Here is a 23,594-nt window from a genome sequence, read left to right as displayed (position 1 = left end):
AATCCAGGCATGTGCCCTGACCAGAAATCGAACCGGGATCTCTCAGTCCATGGGATGACACTCAATCCACTGAGCCAAACCGACCAGGTGAGGCAACGACATTTATTAACTATATTGCCAGGGTCTATACCAGAGAGGGCCCTTGGGGCTGAAACTTCAATGTCTTCATGGTAAACTCATCTCTAGTATTATAAAAGCCATGTAGGATTTTAATTTTTATTATTATTATTATTATTTTGTTAATCCTTACCATTGATTTTTAGAGTGGAAGGGAGGGAGGGAGGAGGAGAGAGAGAAACAGAGAGAGAGAGAGAAACATTGATGTGAGAGAGACACATGGGTTGGTTGCCTCCCACATGTGCCCCGACAGGGGCTGGAGATCAACCTGCAACCCAGGTACGTGCCCTTGACCGGGAATCGAACCCACGACCCTTCAGTCTGTGAGTCAACGCTCTCACCACTGAGCCAAACTGGCCAAGGCTATTTTTATTTTTTAAAATTAAACAATTAAGAATGTTTAACTTAATAAATAAAAGTCATGTATAATCTCCCATTGCAACCATCAGCTTATTTTATTTTATAATTCTTTAAATTTTTTTAGAGTGTGTGAATGAAATCTCAACCCCAACATGACCTCATCCAGTCTTTGCCTACATATATTGCTAATGAAGGGAGCTCGCTCCTTTATAGGTAAGCTCACTCCATGCTTTCCTAACTGAGGCAGGAAACTCTTGCCTGCATTGAATTGCTAGGCAACTGCTTTCAACAGATGGTCCCAGAGCTACTTTTTGGTGTTAAACTTAAAAAAAAAAAAAAAAAAAAAACGTAAATAGAGGCATTTAGAAAGTATTCTCTTCTCTTTCCATCATCTTCAACTTCTCCTTTTTATCCTCACCCAAGGACATGTTTCCATTTTTTGTTCAGATAGAGTGGGGGAGAGGGAGGGAGAGAGAGAGAGAGAGAGAGAAACATCGACTTGAAAGGGACACATTGAGTGGCTGCCACCCACACAACAGGGCTGGGGACAAACTGCAACCGAGGTACGTGCCCTTAGCGGGAACCCGAACCCGGGTCTCTCCGGCCACAGGCCAATGCTCTAACCACTGAGCCAAACTGGGCAGGGCATTCAACTTCTCCTTTTCTGATAATCGCTCAGTTCCTTTAGCTCCCAAGGACCTTATCATCCAGAAACTTTATCTTCTTTGACTACTTTCCCAATTCTTATAATCAACGTGGCACTGAGGTCTGACGTGCAAAACAAAGCCTCACGGGTCTCCCTTATTCTCGCCGTCTTGAAGGAAACCCAAGATTGCGCTGCTTCTTGACAGTTGCATCATGCTGCTGATTCACACTAAACCTACTGTCGATTAAATCTCCCAAGTCATTTTCCTCTGCTGCCTCTTCAAGCCTCCCCCAGCTGATCCGAAGCACAACGTCTTTAGAATTAAGCGCAAGAAGAAACCACTTGACTACCGGGAAGTGCCAAGTGAAAATGAATGCCAGTAAGCAGCCGCCTTCGATCCTGAGCGTCCATGCGGTGTCAGTGAGGATTCTGCAGAGCAGAGAGGCACTTTGGTGCCCAGTCATTCCCTCAGCTAGTCTATCCACTCCAGTGCCTGTGACCTCACCCACGTAGCAACCTCGGTTTTCTCTCACCGTCAAGGCAACTAACAATACTGCCTGGTAAGAAAACCCTCTTATTTTCATATATTGGAACACAGTCTTCTTTTATAAACATTTTATATCATTCTTTGACTTTTGCAGAAAAGAACAGGATACAGGATTTGCTAATTATACAACATATTATGACTATGCCAGGCATGGTGCTACGGGCTGGGAATAATTTGGAATAAGGTTCATTTTTCTAAAACTTAAAAAAAAATTTTTTTGTTTGTTTTACTTACCCTGAAGAAAAAAAGAGTATGAGCTACTATTTGTAACAATACACTCAAAGCAATGTTATATTCTATTCCCCCCACGGCCCACACGGTGCCATTATTGTGTCTCAAGGCTAACAGAGGCAGCAGAGCAGAGACTCATCAAGCTTCAAAAGAATATTTGTATTGGGTTTTTGAAATTACCAAAAGCAGCAGCTGACCTTAAGGAAACAGTGGTAGTATCCATTCCGTGATACAGTAACAAATTAGGAAAACACCCACTCGCTAAAGAATATTCATAGCTGCCTCTCAGCAAAGTACAGGAAACACGCCCAACCGCAGAGACAAAAGACAAGCTAGATCCAGAACACTGGTTCCCAAATTTAGCCTCTTGTCTCTTTCCAGTGCCCCTTCATGCTAGAACCTTCTGGGGAATTGCCCAGCATGGTGGAACCCTCATAGATTCTTATCCCATTGGGTTTTACTGTCTTAATTTGCTGATAGACGTTTATATCTCGTTTTGCACTCTCCTTGAAAGAAGCGTCTTTTAAACTTTTTGAATTGCCCTTTGGTGTAAAATACATTTTGTATTTCTTTCTCCCTCCATGTATATAAACACACACACAGATATACATTACAAACATACACAAAAAAGCCAAAAATGTCATAGGAAACAACACTATTCTATATGCCATTTACTACTCTTTTCTCTTGTATTTCTTTTGAACAGATATTGACTGTGACTCACTAAACTGACTTTCAGAACACTGATGAGTGGCACCTGGTGTTTGCAAACAATGGGCAGCCTTGCTCCTCAGTGCCCGGAGGTCTTGTTAGAAACTCACATTCTCAGGCCCCCTACACCTGCTGGGTTTTAATCTATGTTTATCAACAGTCTCATGTGATTGATATGCAGTGTAGACCTTGAGAATCAGAGGTGAAAAACTCTTGGTACTCAACACTGGAATTCATTTCAATAACCTGGATGGTGTGACTTCACAGTGTGTGGCATCTGAAGGGGACCAAGGGGGCAAAGCAAATACTAAGTGGCTTTACAGTACCAATGGGGAGGAGAAGAGAAGGATTTGCAGGCAGTGATGTCAGAAAATCCCTAAATAGTGAAATGGACAGTAAATGGTACAGAAGGAGACTTCGCAGGAGGCTGGGATGATCAGGGAAAGCTTCTCGGAGGAGGAAGACCCTCAGCTGGAGCTAGGCAGAACGGAGGGTCTATGCTGAGCAATACAAAATGAAGCTAGAAGAACAGTGGGCACCGAACGTGATCTTTTACGTTAAAACATGAGCCTGCATCCACTTAGATTACATATTTGTTCGTGAGAAAATTTCTTAGTAACCCCTGTCTACACATTATTCATATATTTAATGACATATGTTTCTCCTTCCTGGCAAAGAGAAGTAACATAGAACCTAGATTCTATCCCGTTCGAATTGTAATGAGACATACATTTTGAAATGTAAGGACATACATTTCAACCCAAAGCAATGGATTCAACCCCTGGCTATGTGAAAGCCGTTAAAAGGTCCTGGAGTTGAACAGCCAACAAAATCACTCCTCCGCAGAGAATTTTCACTTTTTTCTTCATTTTCAAAATTATTCTCACTTTTGAACGACACCGACACACTTTCTGAACCCGCTAGACCAAAGGTGGCAAATGCAGAGCGTGAGGCTGCTCCTGCTCCTAAGGCCATAGATGATGCTCACCGACCTTTGTTCTTGCTAAGCCTACACTTGGCCTCGGAGTCTTTCTGAACAGAGTGGAGCTTGACCATCAAATAGATCAGTTAGGCAATCCCACTGCAAGCAGTCTGAGCTTGGGTTGGTCTGTCCTTAACATTTGAGTTTCCGTGGGATTGCTTAGTTGCTGATTATCTGCATGTTCAGTTGTTCATTGGGTTGGTTCCAGGTTCTTCAGTTTGGTGAAAAATAAAGCATTTGGCCCCCTATACCCTCAGAAATCATGGTTTAGGATAAGTAAATATCTCATTTGGTTCAAGAGCTCTCTGTGCTGTAACTTGCATTACAGTCAGGCTGTGACAAATCTAAGACAAGATGGTGTGGTCATGTATGAACATTAACTCCCATGGTCACAATGTGGCCTTCTCTTTCCATGGATCACAGTGACAGGCCCTGGCCAGGTACAGAGAACCAAGCAAAGGCTCTGCGCAGGATTCTGAAAGTTCTAACGAGGCCTCAGACGGGCACGGTGTGACCATAGGAAAGGCTGAAAGACTCGCCAGCCTTCCAGTAAGGTCCTGTGATGAAACCTGCCTGCCTGTGGCTTTCCATGTGGCCATTCTAAATCTGCATGAGCTAGTAGAGCTAAAGGTGAGGCCAGCTGCCCCAGGCTTCTCGAGGCAAACCTGAGTGACCACAGAGGCAGAAAATGTGAGTGCTGGTCAAACAGTGAGTTAAAGGCTGGCCGCAGGGCGTTTTTGTTTTTGTTTCTTTTGCTTTTGGTGGGAGTCAAGGCTCAACGAAAGGTAAACAGGACTGGAAGAAGAGAATTCTGAGGGAGTTGGAGACCAGGATAAACCTGTTCTTGAAGGAGTCTGAGGAATGCGGCAGGGTGTTCTGAAAGATGGAATCACAGAGGTTGACAGCCAGAGACTCAGAGATGCAGAGTAGCACAGAGTCAGAGACACAAAAGTTAAGAGCTGTAGACCGAGACAGAGAGATAGAGACCAAAACCTGGAGACAAAAAGGCACACCAGCTCACCGAGACAGACAGAAACACACAGGACAGTGATTTGGGAACACAGATACAACCCAAACAGAGTGGTTCAAAGGACAGAGGCAGAGCCAAAGACAGAGGACATAGGCATGTAGAGAGCCTGACTCAGGTGGGCCAGCACACCCAGGGTTGTCAGACGTGGAGAGACTGGAGGGAGGGGTGGCAAACTGTATCTCATTCCCGCAGACGTCCATCTGTCCTGCCCCCAGGTCAAGGTGCAAGACCAAGAGAACATCACTGCTCCCCCAGTGATTGGGGCCAGGGAGTGTGTGATCTGGGCTGGGACCCAAAGCTCAATGACTGACCAGAAGAAATATTTTGTGCAGAAGGACTTGGGGAGCACTAGAATGGCTGCACAGAAATCAAACATCAGACGTTTCTCTCAGGAGGGCTCATCTCTGAGTAGGACCAGGCTGGATTCTGTACCTCCTCTGGTTATCCTTGCAGCCTGCAGTACCTCGTAAAAGGCGGCTGCAGGGTAATTATCTTTAGACGGCATTATCATTGACAACTTTGGGCTGGTACAGGCGACAGAGTGGGCCACTTTCGGGAAGCTATGGCTAGAGGGAAGAGTCCCAAGCTTTGCGAGATGTAAAAAGATTCCAGACAGGTCCTTATTTTATTAGTTATCTACTCTCTATTTCATTGTTTTCTGACTTCAACTGACAAAAATCCTATCGATCCCAAGGCCACCTCCTCCGCGTCCAGTTCCTGCCATATGAGGTATGCTTTCTCGACGCTGTGTCCCCAGCCCGCACTACCCAGCACTAGCTGCACACGCAGCTGCATTCTGTCCTCTGGGCTGCGAACTCCTCGAGGGGGCGGCCATTCTATCTTAATTTCAGCATTCCCCACCTGCATGGCACCTAATGTCATCGACAACAAACAGAGGGATCTATGGATGAATGGAAAAGTAAATGAATGAAACTGAGTGACCCCTTAGTGTGGAGAACCTGTGAGGACAGATTTCCATATGTAAGCAGAAGGAAGTCACCATCACCCACAGAGGAACAGAAAACACAACAACTGAAGAGGAAATTTGCTTGAGTCACTGAGAGAGTAAACTACACTAGTTACATTTTCTCCTGCCACGGTAAGAGACTCACCTTCCGTTTTTAGACTCCAAGATTACAGAATTGCAGATTATAGACTCAGAAGAGGAACAAGCATCATTGCTCTACTTAGTATCAGAGATCTGTAAACACATTCCTTCAAAGCTGACTTTTCTATACTTTTCTTAGCCTTGTCCATTTGTCTAGCTCGGCCCCAAAAGTGAAATCTACACAAAATTCAAAAACTTTTTATTAATTAGGATATTAACCTGACTGTGTCATGTGCATGTATGTGTACTATGTGAATAATGTGAAAGAATAGTTAGTGTTGTTTTTCGTAATAAAATCGATTGGCTGTAGTAACCACAGAACTTTTGTATTTGTCTCAGTTCATGCTAGCACTAACATACAGTGCTAGTATAAGAAGAAAGAAGTGTGAGGGGAATTTGGGAGTTGCATTAGTGAACAGGCACATGGACTCTGGAGCAAAACGGGATTTGTTGGTTTTGAGCATGTAAACCTGGGCATGTGATCACAGCTCTGTCCTTCACTTTTCTCATTTGTAAACGGGAATGATGTCAGTAATACTATCTATCTACAGCGATGTGTGGATGTAATCAGTCATACATGCAAAGGGCTTAAAATAGTGCCTGGCACCTAGTGAGCCTCCCGTAATTACTAATTGCCATGATTAGAACATATACCTTCTTGGATCAGTGGAAAGAGGATCAGCTTTGGGGTAATCTCCTAGGCATGTCACTCAGTTGAACCAATTAGGAAGTCGGTGACCTGGTCAGTTCATTGAATTTATTTGAAGTCACCCTCCACATCTATGAAATGAGTATAATCATACCTATTGAACGTGTTACTGTGAAGACTAAATGACGTCACGGATGTGAATGGCATGGTGCAGTGCAGAGTAGGGGGCCAGTATAGAATGACTATGGCAGCCAGAGAGCACCCTGGTTTGGGAGAATACACATGGGCTTGGACCCGGATCCACTGGATGTTAGGCAGCCTGAATTCTCTGCCAATGAGTCTCTTCACAAGTCAAGTTGGAATTGCAGGACCTACTAAAGGCCAGAGCTAGTGTGTGCAAAATGTCTGCTTTGTCATAAGAACTCACTTGGGTTATTATCAGTTACTCCTTGGGTGAGCAGAACATCGCCTGAGGGCCAGTTCCTGCTAGAGCACATATCTCTGGATGAACTGAAAGCCATTATCTTTATGTTTTTAAATGGTTGAGAGGAGGGGGGAAAGAATATTTTGTGACTCGTGAAAATTGTATAAAATTCAAATTTCAGTGTTCAAAAATAACAATTTGTGTGAGCGCTACCATGACAGTTTCTGTGGTCTGTTCTCCCACCACAGGGGCAGATGGAAGAAGTTTGGGCAGAGATCGCAGGGCCTGCAAAGCCCCAAATATTTGTTACCTGGCTCCTCACCCAAAAAACGTTTGCTGACCCTTGACCTATTCTAACTTTCTCTTATATGTGAAGGTTAAGAGGCAGAGAAATGAGAGACATTTTGATTTCTTAAGTATACAGAATTTAGAGTCTAGTTTCTTGACACTGGCCAACACAGCCAGACACTGACCCTTTCATATAAGATTTGGGAAAGTAGTTCTGGCCAATTTGGCTCAGCGGTTAGAGCATTGGCCTGCGGTCCAGAGACCCGGGTTCGGTTCCCACTAAGAGCATGTACCTCGGTTGCAGTTTGTCCCCGGCCCTGGTTGGTCATGCGGGCGGCAGCCACTCGATGTGTCCCTTTCACATCGATGTTTCTCTCTCTCTCCCTCCCACTATACCTGAACAAAAAATGGAAAAATGTCCTCGGGTGAGGATAAAAAAAAAAAAAATAAAGATTTGGGAAAGTAGAGAAAAGGAGATAGTTATTATATTTCTCCCCTGAGGGAATATGTCTGACTAGGTCTTCTGAATATATAATTTAAAAATATCCTAAATTATTTGCATTTCTCAGTATCTTTTGTGTCTGTAGTTACCGCTTACTAAATGATAAAACTATTTTGTTTCTACATTAGCTCGTAGGAAACTTTGTTATAGTCCAAGGATTTCTAGAATTTTAAATTATTAACTGATTAGCAATTCTCTACTGGTTTGTTACTTAGGTGATGTCTCTAATATTCATTACTTGTTTCATCTCCCCATTACTTCCTTTTGAGAGCAACACACAGCCTGACTGTTCCCAGCTCACCCCTCGCTTCTCATGGGCCATTCTCCACCCCTGATCCCTTCCTCCACCACCACCCACTCCTCCCCCACCCCATATCGCCAAGGTATCGGTGAAGCTGAGTGACATTTGCAGATGGTTTTATTTTTTCTTGCTGTTGGACACATTTAGGATGAATGAAAATAAATGTTGTTTGACTGACACTCTATAAATGAGACACAGAAATCTGTCTGAGTTACTTGACATAAGTACTTTAGAAGGACTAAGACTGTGCTCTGAGCAAGTCATGTGTATCCTAGACAGGCAGGTGATGGATTTGGCTCAGGGCAGGATTGAATTTACAGAGCTTACATATTCCAGAGCCTGAAGAAAAATAGGGGCCAAGGAACAAAGACATATGCTATCTCTTTAATTTAATCATCAAGTTATCTCTCTATATCTATCAAAAATACAAATGTAAAAATCTACCTACCTAATCAAACAACCTGTTAAAAATAACTTTAAAATTAAGTCATTAAGACCAGTTATTTTTATCTATCAAGTACATTAAATCATTTTTGTTTTTATGGAGCTTTAAAAAGTCTAAATTAACCTTAAGTTTTGGTATAGATTATACAAAACCAGTGACTTAATGGTTGGGGAGAGGGATTTATTTACATTCAGAATTCTGCCAGAGGCAACAAACCATTTTCAAGTTTTCTCAGATATTATTACCTATAAGAGGCGTATCAGTGATGTCCTGGAGGGGCAAGTACAGCTCAAGTCAATTAGTAAATTTTCAGCAATTTTGCAAGCTGGTTGATAAATTCTTGGCAGCTTGATATTGTCCAAGGTAGGAGTATTTACACCAGAGAAATAGGCAGACTCTGGAAAATCAGGGCTCCCCCCGTCTATGTGGTTTGTCAGCACATCACTGTGTATATTTAAATGACCCATGCTCTTCAGAGTTCTTATCAGGGTAATGAAAATGCCCTAAAATTGATTTATGCTCATGGTTGCACCACTCTTTAAAGTCATTAAAAATTATTGAGTTGTATACACTTGAAATGAGTGAGTTTTATGATCTCTAAAACATATCTCAATAAAATTGTTCAACAAAATGCTCTCAAATCAACAAACAAAATGTCAACATGTATTAATGGCTTTAAGATTCAGGTACATACCCAATAAAAGAAAAATAAAGCCACATTTATTCAGCATTTCTGATGAATTTATATTCTATGCAGTGATTCTCAACCTTGATCTCACTCTGGAATCACTTGGAAAGTTTAATAAGAAAACGCTCACTCCCAAGATACTGATGTCATTCGTGTTGTCTGTGGCCTGAGCAGAAGTTTTAAAAAACTTCTTGGGTGATTCCAGTGCATGGCCAAGGTTGAGAACCACAATTATGGAGCAATTTCCCCAGATAATTGTGTTAGCTCTTAACTTCCATATTATTGCCCTAACCCTCTCATTCCAAGAATCCAAAACTTATCACTCTTATCATTTAACCTTGCCCTAAGCCTCTCATTCCAAGAATCCAAAACTTATCACTCTTATCATTTAACCTTGCCCTAAGCCTCTCATTCCAAGAATCCAAAACTTATCACTCTTATCATTTAACCTTGCCCTAAACCTCTCATTCCAGAAAACTAAAACCCATCCCTCCAGTCAGGAGGAAGGAATGATGGAACCACCCTAACCCACCCCAAACTGTAAATAGTCGCTCGGCAAGAAAAACAAATTTCAGGAGACCTCACCCCCCACCAATTAAGAACTTGGGAGACCCCAGGCCTGACCAACCACGTCTCCTCCGCTGAACGACCACCCCCCCAGCCCGAGTTTAGAAATCCCCACTGTACAAACCGGTTGCTACTCTCTCCTTAGAGGTGGTCCGGCAGGCTGATTCCCAATAAACCCGAACTTCTGGGGACCCTGCACAGCCTCATTCCACCACGTTCTTACAAATTGTAGCTCACCTATTGTTATGGAAACCATCCTCAAGTGCTTAATACATTTCTAGGCCTTCTGAAATAGAGAAGTCTGGACATAAATGCACATCCTTGGGTTTTTCCCGGGTTGTATTGAATGTCTATTCTTTGCACATGGAGGGAAGACAGAGTTTCCTTGTGGGTTCCACCTGCAGTTGCTTTCTGCCATGGGCATTATGCTGGGAGAAGGGACATCATCTAGGTCACCTTGTCATCTAACACAGTCTAGGCGCAGAGACTATGAATTAAAGGACCAGAGTTGAATATCTCCTTTGCAGCTCTTTAGGGGCTTATCACTGATTGTAGACTGGGAATATATAGATCAAGAAGCATTTACTAAAGAAGTATAGTTTAATAATTTAATAGAGCTCTGAGTGAGAGCCCATGTGTCCAGCTTTAGTGCCTGGACTTGTGAGACCTGTTTTGGATGCTCAGGGGCATTTTACCTTTTGTCCTTCAGGGAAATCTAGAAGGATAGCGATATCCCAGAACTCTGAATTCCCAAGAAGAGGAGATTACTTTACAGAAAATTCTAGCCATTGTATCTGATTTACCTTCTGAAAGTAGAGTTCAGTTCTGAGACCTCAAATTTAAAATCTAAAGACAGGACTTACTGAGAACTTTCACAACAGTACAACACAAAAGACACAGTCTCTGCCGTCTTAATGCAGATACCCCATCTGTTTCAGTACTTCTCTGGTTAAGAACATTGACTTTGGCAGGTTGGAATCCCAGCTTTGCCATCTAATTGTTGTGTGACAAAGGCAAATTATTCAACCCTTTTGTAAGGTGGAGATGATAACAGTTCCTATGTCGTCTGGTTGTTGCGAAGACTTGAGCTGCTTATTAAGATGTTAAGGTGCAGGTCTCGCCTCTCATAATGCACAGGTGCTGAAACCAGCCTCACCAGGCTGTTCCCAGTACTTTAGGGTTAGGGGTCAGAGTCTCTAGGAAATCCCCTGTTCCTCTCTTGTGTAATATTTGTTTCTCTGATTAAATATCCCGATGAGTTGTCTCATCTGGTCCCCTCTTAAAGATGGGACTCTGATGACTCCACCTATTCAAACTCATTACCTATTTGAGGCAGACACTCTCTCTCTGAGTGGCTCAGAGTCGCCCCTGCAGACGTGTGTAGAGAAGAGCTCACACACACAGCCTCCGGAGAAAGGCACATGGACATTGCTGCAGACACTTCCTCCTTCTGTCTTGAAAAAGTCCCTCTCCCATGCAGCAGGGTAAACTTTCTGTTTATCTTACCAGCCACAGCTTAGAGCTCAAAAAATCTTCATGGCACAAATATTCATAAGCCTGACCAATACCAAGGAAACCAAGCAACACCAACTCTCACATCCCCATTCTGTCCCTAATCTCGAAGAATGTCCAGCATTTGAACTTTGTCCCATTTTCTCCAGCTCCCTGCTTTCACATCTGGAAAAACAATATGTGCTTTTCCAATGCAATTGGCCCCAAGCAGGAAGACACCTAACAGACACAGTGAGTAGGGTAGAAGGCATAAAGGGGGGGGGGGGCAAGGGTGCTAAAGATAATCAATATTCAAAGTGAACATTCCGGTGGGAGCAGGAATTAATATCCTACCAAGAAGTAGAAAAGCAGATCTGCTCTCTTACCCCAGGTCCTGGAGCAGCTCGGCTTCTCCATCAGATGTGCTCCACAGATCGGAAGGATCCTGAGCGTTCATCTTCCCTCCTACAGACTCTGCTCTGCCCATTCGAGCTCCTCACGTCTGCGAAGCCCCTGCCAGGTGCTACCAGGGAACAGGCAGAGAAATGAGCTCGGCTGCTGCTCACACTCTGCCCTTTGAGAGAAGCCAGCTGTGAGTCTCCAGGAAGTGAAACTTGGTTACTCCTCCCACTGACACTCACCACCCTGGCCCCAGGCCCTGGCGGGAGGCGCTGTCAGCCAGGAAGCATGCAAACTTAGCGAGCTACCTCTCAGGACACCCACACTGCGCCAGGCAACCTGCAGTTTCTATCACAGGAAATCAAGATGACAGCACTCCAACCGGGACTGCACAATTAATTCGAGCTCCTCTTGCGGGACCAGACCACGGTGTCTCCCTGGTGCTACTAGCCTCTGGTTTGTGTGTGGGGAGCTGGGGGTGGGGGAGGGGGGTTGCATGCACTCATTCACCCCACCTTCTGCCTCACACATGAACACACAGAACACCGATGAAGCTTCTATTTCAGGAACATCATCAGCGTGGGTAAACAAATCAGAGTCAGATCACTAAGTCTGATCCCGAAGTCTGGTTTTTAGCACTTTCTCAATATTTCTGCTTCCATTTTTCAAGTGTACAACATACGCTGGATGTTCAGATTGGCGTGGTTCAGACACAGTTGTTTCGTCCGTGGAAGAAGGATAAGGTGACAAGAAGGAGGAAAAGTGGGACGGGGCCAGCCTGGTGCCAACCCCTGGGGCGTGTTAGAAGTCCCCGCCACTCCCCGCACTGGGCTGACAGCTGGTAGTGCTTGGTGTCCAGATCCGTGGGTAGGGAATTCCATCTGCCTGAAAGTCCTAAAGGGAAACTGCAGTAACCCTGCATCCTTGGGTGCTGGACAGAGTCCAGTGATACATGCAGAAAGAACACGTTGCTTTCTGCCTTCTCCCTATATGTATTCGCAGGAGACATGGTGCTTCTGGTCCCAGGCCCTCTCCCTCTCTCCCTCCCTCCCTCTCTCCCTCCCTCCCTCTCTCCCTCCCTCCCTCTCTCCCTCCCTCCCTCTCTCCCTCCCTCCCTCTCTCCTCGCCTCCCCTCTCGCCCCGCCCTGCCTCGCCCAGGGTTCACCAGAATGCTCCAACACTGGCTTCTCCCAGTGCTGCCTGGGGACCAGCACCGCCGGCATCACTGGGAGACATCGGAATGCAGAATTTCAGGTTCGTCCCGGCCCTTCTGAACCAGCATCTGCATTTGAACCAAATCCCCGAAGTGACTCCCGGCAGCACATGCAAGTTTCAGGAGGACCACCCGCTAGGGTTCCAGACAGCAGAGTGCTCCCACGGAGAGGCGGCCGATGGCCTGGCGGCTTTCTCCCTTTCCTTTCGGTCCTTCCCTTGACGTCTGTGAGACCCTGGCTTCCTCTGATAGCCACAGAGAAATTCCTGAGTGTCCAGGGAGAGCCTGGGGGAGGCTGGGCTCCGGTGACGCGCGCTGATTGTATATGCGCGTGTAAAATCCTTGGGCTCCGGCTTGTTGCGAGAGAAATGCAGGATCCACTTGCCACAGAGGCCCATCCTGGCCGGGGAGGTGCTGAGTGTGCCTGCGGCAGAGACGGGGGACCAGCAGGCGGCAGGTTTTCTGTTCCCTTTCTAGAGCCCTTTGGTTAGTGTTTTAGTAGCTATTTTGTTCTGCTTTAGCAATTCTGGTTTTTCTTTTTTTAGCCTTCTTTGTTCAGAAAAGGAGCAGTTTACTAAGATGAGCCTCTTCCCTTTTTCAATCTTCCTGCCCCTGGCCCTTTCCCACCTGTTGCCATCCCACCTGTTGTGCTCTCCTGTGAGCTCGCTGTTTCATTGGGTGGCTTACTCCATTTCCCCAGGATCCCTGCTTGGCCCCTGACCCCTCATTCACTAAGCGCACGGTTGGCGTTGTAGTGGAAACAGGGCTGCAGCATGGCTAGGTGGTTCCAACAAAGTTACTGGACATTTATAAAACTATCTCGTAATATATTTTACATTAGACTGTTTGGATGTCATAATTTTTTTTAAATTAAAGAAATAACAAATTTTGCTTCAAAACAAGTGCAAGGTATATTTTTATTTTTTGGGTTAATTCTCACCCAAGGATATTTTTCCATTGATTTTTTAGATCGAGTGGAAGGGAGAGAGGAAAGAGAGAAACATCAATGTGAGAGAGACACATCGATTGGTTGCCTCTCGCACAGCCTGACCCCGACTGGGGCCGGGGATCAAACCTGCAACCCAGGCATGTGTCCTTGACCGGAAATTGAACATGAAATCCTTCAGTCCGTGGGCTGACACTCCAACCACTGAGCAACACCGGCCAGGCTCAGGAGAATTTTTTTTTCTTTTTCTTTTTTTCTTTATCCTCACCCGAGGACATTTTTCGATATTTTGTTCAGATAGAGTGGGAGGGAGAGAGAAAGAGAGAGAAACATCGATGTGAAAGGGACACATCGAGTGGCTGCCACCCGCATGACCCAACCAGGGCCGAGGACAAACTGCAACCGAGGTACGTGCCCCTAGCAGGAACTGAACCCAAGTCTTTCTGGACCTCAGGCTGATGCTCTAACCGCTGAGCCATACTGGCCAGGGCGAGGAGAATTTTTTAATAGAAATGACTCCATGTAGTTGAAGACCCTTTTGATCTTTTTCTGATTTCTTTATCTCTACAGAAAACTCACATATCACAATGTCTGCTTTTCACCTGTTCATCATCAATGGCAATTCTACTCATGCCTTCCCCAGTGGGAATGATCTATGAGCTCCATTTGTTAACTATTTACTGTTCACCAAGCACTCTTTCTCTCTATCATTTGTGATGGTGGAAAATAAAAGATACATTCTTAAAAGGGAAACCATGGCATGGAACTACCATGGACTGAGGTTACTGTCCCTTAGGGTTGAGGGACCCTTACTCTGTTCCTCTCTGTCTGTTCTTCCCACCCACAAAGAAGAAGAAATTATCATTTCATGTTAAATTGAAACAGGAACAGCAAAGAAAGAACTGACCATTGTTTTTTAGCTGCAGGTCAGCTCTCCAAAAGGAGAGCTTCTATTTCTTCTTCTAATTCTGTGGCAAGCTCAGAGCTGCCAAATTGCTTTAAAAAAGATTGGTGTTTGCCCTGGCCGGTTTGGCTCAGCGGTTGGAGCGTCGGCCTGTGGTACAGAGAGACCGGGTTCGGTTCCCGCTAAGGGCACGTACTTCGGTTGCAGTTTGTCCCCGGCCCTGGTTGGTCGTGCGGGTGGCAGCCACTTGATGTGTCCCTTCACATCGATGTTTCTCTCTCTCTCCCTCTCTCTCCCTCCCGCTCTATCTGAACAAAAAATGGAAAAATGTCCTCGAGTGAGAATAAAAAAAAAAAAAAAGTACAGAAAAAAGATTAGTGTTTTACTTCAAGTCACCACCTCCGTGTTGTCTGCCACAGTTATGTGATCACTTAATACAGTATCAATTGCTAAAGTGATTGGTTTCCTCGAATTAATTGGGACCCCATTTTATTCTTTTCTCTTGTCCTTATAAGCAGTCCTAGCTTCTTTGTTGAATAAGGTTGTCTGGATATGGCTATAACTCATCAAGTTCAAGGTGTAAAATTCACTCAAATCCTTTTTTCTTTTGGGAGAGTGGGACACTGGAAACAGAGAAATAGGAGTTTCCACAGGAGAAAGGAAAGATATAACCACGGTGGATTTTACCTTTACAATATATTCTTTTTTAAAATTTTTTGTTATCCTCGCCCGAGGATATTTTTCCATTTTTTGTTCAGTTAGAGTGGGGGAGGGGGAGAGAGAGACACATTGACGTGAAAGGGACACATCGAGTGGCTGCCACCCGCACGACCATCCAGGGCCGGGGACAAACTGCAACCGAGGTACGCGCCCTTAGCGGGAACCAAACCCGGGTCTCTCTGGACCGCAGGCCATGCTCTAACCGCTGAGTCAAACCAGCCAGGGCTACAATACATTCTTTAAAAGGCATTGTTTCCTGGGTGACGTAAAATTCTGAAAAACCAAGCCCAGTGGAGCCACAGTGTGTGTTCCCAGGTACTCAAGAAATATTTTATAAAAGTAAAATTTGGTCATTAAGAAATGATAATGATGGCCACGTGTATATATCTCAGTGAGGCAGATGGATATCCAGTGATGGTGAGAAGACAGCTCTGTTCTCTCCTGTTGAGCCCTGTGGGTTGAGCCTGGTCACAGTTCATCCTCTGTGAGACCCTGCCTCAACCCCTTCCCCACCACTGCTGTGGCTTCTCTTCTCACCAGTCCCCCGGGAGTCATTCTACTTGCCTTTGGTCAATTTCTCTTCCACTGACCAATTTAGGCCATGTGGTGTACAGACCTAGTGCTGAATGACGACTTGGTTTTGGCTTCTACTCTCTTCTAGGTGGAATCCCATCGCCACCTGCTTCCCGATCCCTCGTTATTTAATGGGCCTGCACCAGGCCACTGTGGTCTGTGTCTATGTGGGTGTCATTGCTCCTTCCTGATCTCCAAAGTTCCTTGGGATAGTTATTCAATCTGCTAGGTACAGTCTTGATCTCTGTCTCTACAGAGATATTGCCGACTCTCTTGGCCTGCTGGGTGTTGTCAAAATGCAATGACCTACAAGCAGGCATTGCTTGGAGTGAGGAGGAGCATCCCGAGGGAGCAAATGCTTCAGGTCTCTGGATGCAGCTCAATTTATTTGCAAAGTGGTTCTCTAGGTGTCATGGTGTTTTAGTATGACACAGCTGAAGCTGTGTCGAGCACTGCCCCGGGCAGGGTATCCTGCCACATGAGTCTATGAAAGCCCTTAGAAGTATCGAATAAAGCTGCTGCTGCCGTTGGTGGATCCCTCCTGATGTTGGCGCCACGTGCCGTCTTTACCTGGGGTATCTCACTGCTGAAACACCCCTGGAAACCCCTGGTCTCTGACACTGTCTAAATCCCAACTCCAGACAGGGTCTCCAAAATCCCATGCCAAACAAGGGGTGAGTCTGACTGGGTAAGGAGCGAGGAGCAGGGGCAGGTTGAGGAAAACCCCACACTGTCCTCAGCACCAGCACAGCTCACAGCCCACTTCTGAGAAACGATTTGGCCACACTTTCTCCTGTCTTCTTTCCCAAAGCGGAGGAAACTCAGCACCACTTAAATTTAGTCCCATAAAGAAGACATTTTGCTGTGTGCACGCTCTCCTATTGGATGTGGCTTCCCCCAGCCAGCTCCTTTACATCTTCAAGCCTCAGCATTTGTTTACACCTCTTCTGGTGCTGGTTTTCTGGCTCCCCGCTCTGCGGGCTCGGGGAGGCAGCCTTCATGCTGCTCGGCATCTCCACCGCCATCATCTGCTTTGCATTTCTTGATGATGACACTTTGGCCACTGTATTGAGATTGAAGGGTTTTTTTTTCTTGGTGTATTCCTCAAGACAAAACTCTGTTCTCGAGAGAGAGCAGTTAGAGGACAGCTGATGTCTTGCTCATCTTTACACCCCTTCCACTCAGCATAGTCCCTGGGGAGTCGTAGCAGTTTGACAATCTTTGCTCAGTTGATGGTAAAGACCCTTTTCGGAAGATGTTGATAGAAAGATGAAAATTGGGCTAACTTTTCATTTGGGTCATTGTGTCAGTTTGAGTTTCTAGAGAGTAGATGCTAAGATGAAACTAAATGAGCAGGACATGTCTTAGGCGGGGATGTCCGTAAAGGAGGGGGGAAGGAGAGGGCCGACCCAGAGAGCCTCAGACCACAACGTGGAGCTGCGCTTGGTTCTAGAGCTGCCATAACAAAGTGCTGTACACTGGGTAGCTACCAACAACAGAAAACTATTCTCTCTCAATTTGGGAGGTTAGACATCTGAAACTGAGGTGATGGTGACATTGGTTTCTGCAGGAGAATCTATCCCATGCCCCTCTGCTAGCTCTGGTTGTTGCTGGCAATCCTTAATTTCCTTGGCTGGTAGATGGCTCACTTCAGTCTTTGCTGCGGTCCTCACACCACTGTCTTCTCTCCCTGTCCTCTAATGGCCTTCCGGTGGGATGACAGTCATTGGAATTCAGGACCTCCTTAATCCAGTATGATCTTATCGTAGCTAATTGCATCTCTAAAGAATCTGTTTCCAAGGAAAATCACATTATGAGGTTCTTGGAGGACATGAATTTTGGGGGGACACTATTCAACTGAGTACACACTGACACCAGTGAAGGGAGAGAAAGAGGAAGACGGGGAGTGGGGTACAAAGAGCCTCAGGTCTAGGGACGTCTCCCGGCATGGGCAGCCGCAGAACCAGCATTGCCCGCTGGAGACATTGACATTGGGCGAGAACATCGTGTTAGTGCTCTGATTGCCGCTGGCCTCACAGCAGTTCTTCCCAGAGAGTCTGCGTGGCTGGCTCCCACGGCGGCCACAGAAGGGCTTGAACATAAAAGTTATTCAGTCTGTCGACATAAGAAACAACTAAACCTGTAGAGAATTTCTGTAAGAGTTTATTTGAGCCATACTGACAACATATGCCAGGGAGCAAAACCTCAGATGCTCTGGAGATGAACAGTTGTGCAGCTTTTTAAAAAATGCCTTTGAAATTAAGGAGGGGGTGTAAGGAAGGCTGGAGAAGCAAGGTGAGGATTGGATTACAGGATAGTTCATGTGCTCTCTTGAGGGTGGTTATGGCTTATTTCAAAGTTGTGTTAAATTATACGCATAGCCCAGTCAGTGTGGCTCAGTGGTTGAGCATTGACCCATGCACCAAAGGGTCACTGGTTCGATTTCTGGGCAGGGCACATGCCCAGATGTGGACCTGATCCCCAATGAGGGCATGCAGGAGGTGGCCAATTGATGTTCTCTTTCATCGATGTTTCTATCTCCCTTTCCCTTCCTCTCTCTCTCTCAAATCAATAAAGAAAGAAAAAAAATTGTATGTCCAGAAACAATGGGCAGGGCTTGCCTAAGGCAAAGATAAACCTTTTACTAAAAAGTTATATGCCTGGCATGTAACCTACCATGACCAGATCAGATCACCCTCTAAAGCTATTTTTCATAGAACCCCCTTTTTTGTCCATACCGCTCTTCTTTTTTATTAAATAATTATGACAAAAGTGGTAGCTCTGGAGTAGCCAAAAGACTGCAGTGAGCCTCTCCCGGTGTCCCGGGCCGCTGACCGCCTCTGGAAGAAAATCTGTGTAAGAATCAGACGTGGCTCCAGAGCCCGGGCACTCCAGCTGGTCAGTTCTACCGCCAGACACACCAGACACCTGCCAGAAGCATACACCCGCAGAAACCTTCCCAATCCTCCCCTTTCCTCTTTCTTATTTCTCCTCTCTACAGTTTTCCCTTTTCATTTTCAACATTCAGTCTTTTTTGTTTTGTTTTTTTTGGGGACGTGCGCCTAGCGGGAACTGAACCCGGGACTCTCTGGTCCGCGGGCCGACACTCCAACCGCTGAGCCAAACTGGCCAGGGCTCAATATTCAGTCTTGAACTCCATTTTCAGCCTTCTTTATTTAATGTGAAATATTTGTTTCATTCACTAAACCAGTGACTTGCTTTAATTCCTTCATATCATCTTCAGGTTTTTGAAGTTTATGCAGAAGAGCAGCTGTGCAGGTCACGAAGCCCATTGCAGGGAAGGTGGAACATCGAGTCCTCGACAGTAGGAGAGAAATCCTTGTCTTCACGGAGGTTCCCTAGCAATCTCCCTGGGGGGTCACCCCGGAGGAGCTCCATTCTCTCGGTATTTCCTGACGCCACCTGCACCCCTCACCCTCCGTGCATTCACAGTAGAGCAAAGCTCACATGCTCCGTCAGGGCCATGGGAATGGGGCGTCAAGGACCAAGTTCATGGGTTCTGTGGACTTTATCCCAGTTCCTACAAGTTTGTTCAGTTACTTTGTTATTGAAGTAGGGACGGGTGTCTCCCGAGATCCTATGAAAGAAATGCATGTGTTGCCCTCTCCCCTCTCTCTTCAAACTAGCTCTTCCCACTTCCTTGCTTCTCCTTGAACGTGACTCATTTTTGCTTCAGGGCTCTGGAATTGCTTTTCCCTTTTTCTGGTTCTCTCTCCCTCCAGATCCCGCCCGATTCCTTCTTTCACTTTACTGGGTGTTTTGTTCAAAGTTCACCTTCGCAGAAAGAGCTTCCCTAACCACCCCACATACAAAATGCTTCTCCAGCACTAGCAGGGTGGCTTAGTTGGTTGGAGCATCGTCCCATACACCAAAAAATTTTGGGTTTGATCCCCAGTCACGGTGCATACAGGAGGCAGCCAATCAATGTTTCTCTCTCTCTCTCTGAAATCAATACAAACATATCCTCACATGAGGACAAAAAAATAAAATGCCCTGGATGGTGTGGCTCAGAGGTTAGAGCGTCAGCCTGAGCACCAAAGGGTCATGGGTTCAATTTTTGGTCAGGGGCACATACCTGGGTTGCATGTTCAATCCCCAGCCCCGGATGGGATGCATGCAGGGGACAACCAATCAGTCTCTCTGACATTAATGTTTCTCTCTTTCTCTCTCTCTCTCCCTCCCTCTCTCTCTCTCTCTTTGTCTCCCCCTTCTTCTCTCCTTTCCACTCTCTAAAATCAATGGAAAATATATCCTCTGGTGAGGATTAACAACAACAACAACAACAACAAATTACAATAAAATGCTTTCCCTCCTGCCCTAGGCCTGTCATTTCTATTCCCTTACCCTACCTTATTGCTTCAAAACACTCAGTGTTGGTTGTTAAAAATACTAACATACTTTCATACAAGTTTGGAAATAGCCACCCTTCTTAACCCCTAAGTGTCTCCCTGTCATTTTGGCCACCTGTGTCCCCCAGACACCTAAGACCTTTCCTCGCCACACTAAGCGAAGGAGATTCCAGAGCCCTGTTCCAGCACTAGGGCCAGCATCCAGGTCTGTTCTGATCCTTCAGTGCCTGTGATGTGCCAATTGTGGATTTAACAGGTGTATTGAGGTGTAATTTACATACCATAATGTTCATTTTCTTTAAGTATACAATTCAATTATTTTTAGTAAATTTACCAAGTTGTGCACCCATCATCACAATCTAATTTTTGGATGTTTTCATCATCCCCTAAAGAACCTTTGTACTCATTTGCAATCTAAATATTTTGAAAATCACTTCAACTTAGCTATACCTAAATGAATTACATAAGATATTTGCTTACGTGTGGTGGCAAATAAATTATATTATATATAATTATCTATCTATCTATCTATCTATCCATCCATCCCTCCATCCCTCCATCCATATCTCTCATCTGACATAATCTGCATTATGACCTTGTCACTCCTTCATCAGGAGGTGGTACCTACACAGTGTGCTGGTGGATAAGGTAATAAAAACTATTACCATTTGCTAATACTTATATTGTGGGTCAGAATATTCTCACCAATGTGCAACCAAAACCAAATTGCAGAAGTGGACTGACATAACTGTATCCCAACTCCTGACTTCAAATATTTGTGTTTATCAAAATAGTTGTACATGTACTAATTTTTCCTTATAAATAAATGTGTATTTGGGTTAAAAAAATAAATTTAGATATTTTTTTTAAAAGAAGTAGTGCCTAATTTCCCACCTTTGAATTTGGCCTGACCTTGGTGATTCATTTGTGGCCAATAGCATATGAGGGAGGCGGCACTTTGGAGGTCAGGTTGCAAAAGCCTTGCAGCTTCTGCCCGGGCTCTTGGACCACTCACTCTTCAGACACTCCCTCCAAGGTGTTCTCTTTTACAATCCAGTTGTCATACCAAAGGAAGCCCATACCGCGTGGAGTGTTTCATGCTGTGCTCTGGTTGACAGTCCTAAATGAGCCTGGCTTCAATAATTTCAGTCCAGGTTCTAGACACCTGACTGAAGGAGCCTCCGGATGACTCCAGTCTCCCGCCAGTTATGTTACTCCCAGTGGTTTGAGTTTTTCCAACTGAGGCCCCAGACACTGAAGAACAGAAACAAGACATCCCTCTGTATGTCTTGTTGAATTTTGAATCTAAAGAATACAGGCACAATAAAATGGCAATGAATACATATCTATCAACAATTGAATCCACAAACAAAATGAGAACAGAAACAGGCTCATAGATACAGAGAACTTTTTGTTGCTTGCCAGATGGGGAGGAGGGAGTGAAAACGATGAAGGAATTAAGAAGTACAAATTGGTTGTTAGACTGATGAACTTCAAAGAGAAAGAGGGAGGGAGGGCGGGATGAGATAAACCAAAGAACTTCTATGCATATATGCACAACCAATGGACACCGACAATAGTGTGGGGAAGGCAGGAGGGAGCGAGAATGGGGAGGAGGAGGTCAATGGGGAAAAAGGGAGAAACATCTGTAATACATTCAACAATAAAGATGAGTTAAAAAAAAAAAAATACAGGCACATAATGGACAGGTTGCTGTGTTATGCCACAAAGTTGGGGTGGTTTGTTACCCTGTGACAGATGACTAAAACACTTGTTTGTCATCTGGGTCATAGCCTAGAACGTGAGCTCTAGGAGGCAGTGACTTTAAGTGTCTTGATACTCTGTTTCTGTGATGGTTAATTTTATGTGTCAACCTGACTGAGCCAGAGGCTGTCCAGAGAGCTGGTCAAACATTAATATGGGTTTTTCAATGAGTGTTTTTGTTTTGTTTTGTTTTTTCTTCATTGATTTTAGAGAGAGAGAGAGGAAAGAAGAGGAAGAAAGATAGAAACATCGATGAGAGAGGACATTGATTGGCTGTCTCCTGCATGCCCCCCACTGGGGATCGGGCCCACAACCTGGGCATGTGCCCTGACTGGAAATCGAACTGGTGACCTCTTGGTGCATGGGTCAATGCTCAACCACTGGGCTACACCAGCCGGGCTCAGTGAGTGTTTTTGAATGAGATTTACATTTAAATTGATGGATTTTGAGTAAAGCAAATTGCTCTTCATAATTGGGTAAGCCTTATCCAATCAATTGAAGGCCTGAACAGAACAAAGAGATCAGCCTCCCCTGAGCAAGAGAATTCTCCAGAAGACTGCTTCCAGACTTCATCTGCAACATCGCTCTTCCTGGTTCTATAGCAGACAGCCTTCCTGTTCAAACTAGAACCCAATTAGGGAAAATCTGCTGGCTTAGTCTGCAGATGTTGTACTTGCCAGGATCCATAATCACATGAGCCAGTTCCTTATAATAAATCTCTTTCTGTATGTAGAGTAAGTCCTCACTTAATGTTGTCAATAAATTCTTGAAACTATGGCAAAATAGTATATAAAGAAACCAATTTTGCCATAGACTGATATAAACAAGAGTTTAGTTCCTACTGTATCTCAGCAACATTACAGCAAATGGCAGTGAATGAAACAATGTGGAATAAAATTATGTTATTTGAGGACCTGCTGTACACATGTCTTATTGGTTCTGTTTCCCTGGAGAATCTTAATTCAGGATCCACAGACCCTAAAGCAGTGGTTCTCAACAGGGAACAATTTGGCCCCCAGGGGACATTGGGCAATATCTGGAGACATTTTTGGTTTCCCAACTTGGGGAGCCTATTGACATCTAGTGTGTCATGCTGCTGAGCATCCTATAGCACACAGGACACTCCTTACAACAAAGTATTGCCTAGTCAAAAACATCAAAAGGGCTGGTCTGGTCTATCTTAGCAGATTTTTTTTTTTTTTTCCTCCAAGAACATCCTAGAAACGATGATACCATAAATCCACGGTGGGGAACCATGCAAAGCCATCTAAGGAGAAAGCTACACTGGAATCAAACGCCAGCCCTTCTCCTCTACCTCTGTCACTTTACCGGACTTCCCCCAGAGGGCCCGTGTGGCCCGGGAATGGGGCAGGCCAGGGGAGCAGGTCACTGCAGAGAGAGACCTCAGGGAGCATGTGGCTAAAGGGCCTTCGCAGGACCCTTGGCACAAAGGGTAGAGCAAGAGAACAGGAGGGAACTTGGTCTCCAGCACCCAGGGAGCGATGTTTCTGGGAACTCCCAGGAATAACTGGGGAAGACGTGAGGGATAAAGGAGAAGGTCCTGCTTCTTCTAAGAGGGGCCTGAGTTATGTGAGTAGACGTCAAGGAACATTAACTG

The 23,594-nt window shown here is 45.1% G+C and overlaps 1 protein-coding gene and 1 long non-coding RNA gene across 2 annotated transcripts in view; one reads left to right on the top strand and one right to left on the bottom strand.

Moving 5' to 3' along the window:
• DAPP1 (dual adaptor of phosphotyrosine and 3-phosphoinositides 1) overlaps positions 1-11,590 on the bottom strand; it is a 57,387-nt gene extending 45,797 nt beyond the window's left edge. Inside the window, exon 1 of the mRNA XM_036271169.1 lies at positions 11,474-11,590. Within this exon, the coding sequence (XP_036127062.1) occupies positions 11,474-11,574 (101 nt within the window). The 5' untranslated portion in view covers positions 11,575-11,590. The remainder of the gene's footprint in view (positions 1-11,473) is intronic.
• On the top strand, positions 1,340-19,534 carry LOC118636131. The gene is made up of 3 exons (XR_004960623.1): positions 1,340-1,683; positions 11,479-11,942; positions 19,087-19,534. It is a non-coding gene; the product is annotated as an uncharacterized LOC118636131 (long non-coding RNA).
• Positions 19,535-23,594: the final 4,060 nt, after the last annotated feature.

This window comes from Molossus molossus, unplaced genomic scaffold (genome assembly GCF_014108415.1).
Source record: "Molossus molossus isolate mMolMol1 unplaced genomic scaffold, mMolMol1.p scaffold_m16_p_1, whole genome shotgun sequence".
Lineage (NCBI taxonomy): Eukaryota > Metazoa > Chordata > Mammalia > Chiroptera > Molossidae > Molossus > Molossus molossus.
The sequence above is the reverse complement of the archived record's forward strand: the minus strand, read 5'-3'. Positions and strand labels throughout refer to the sequence as shown.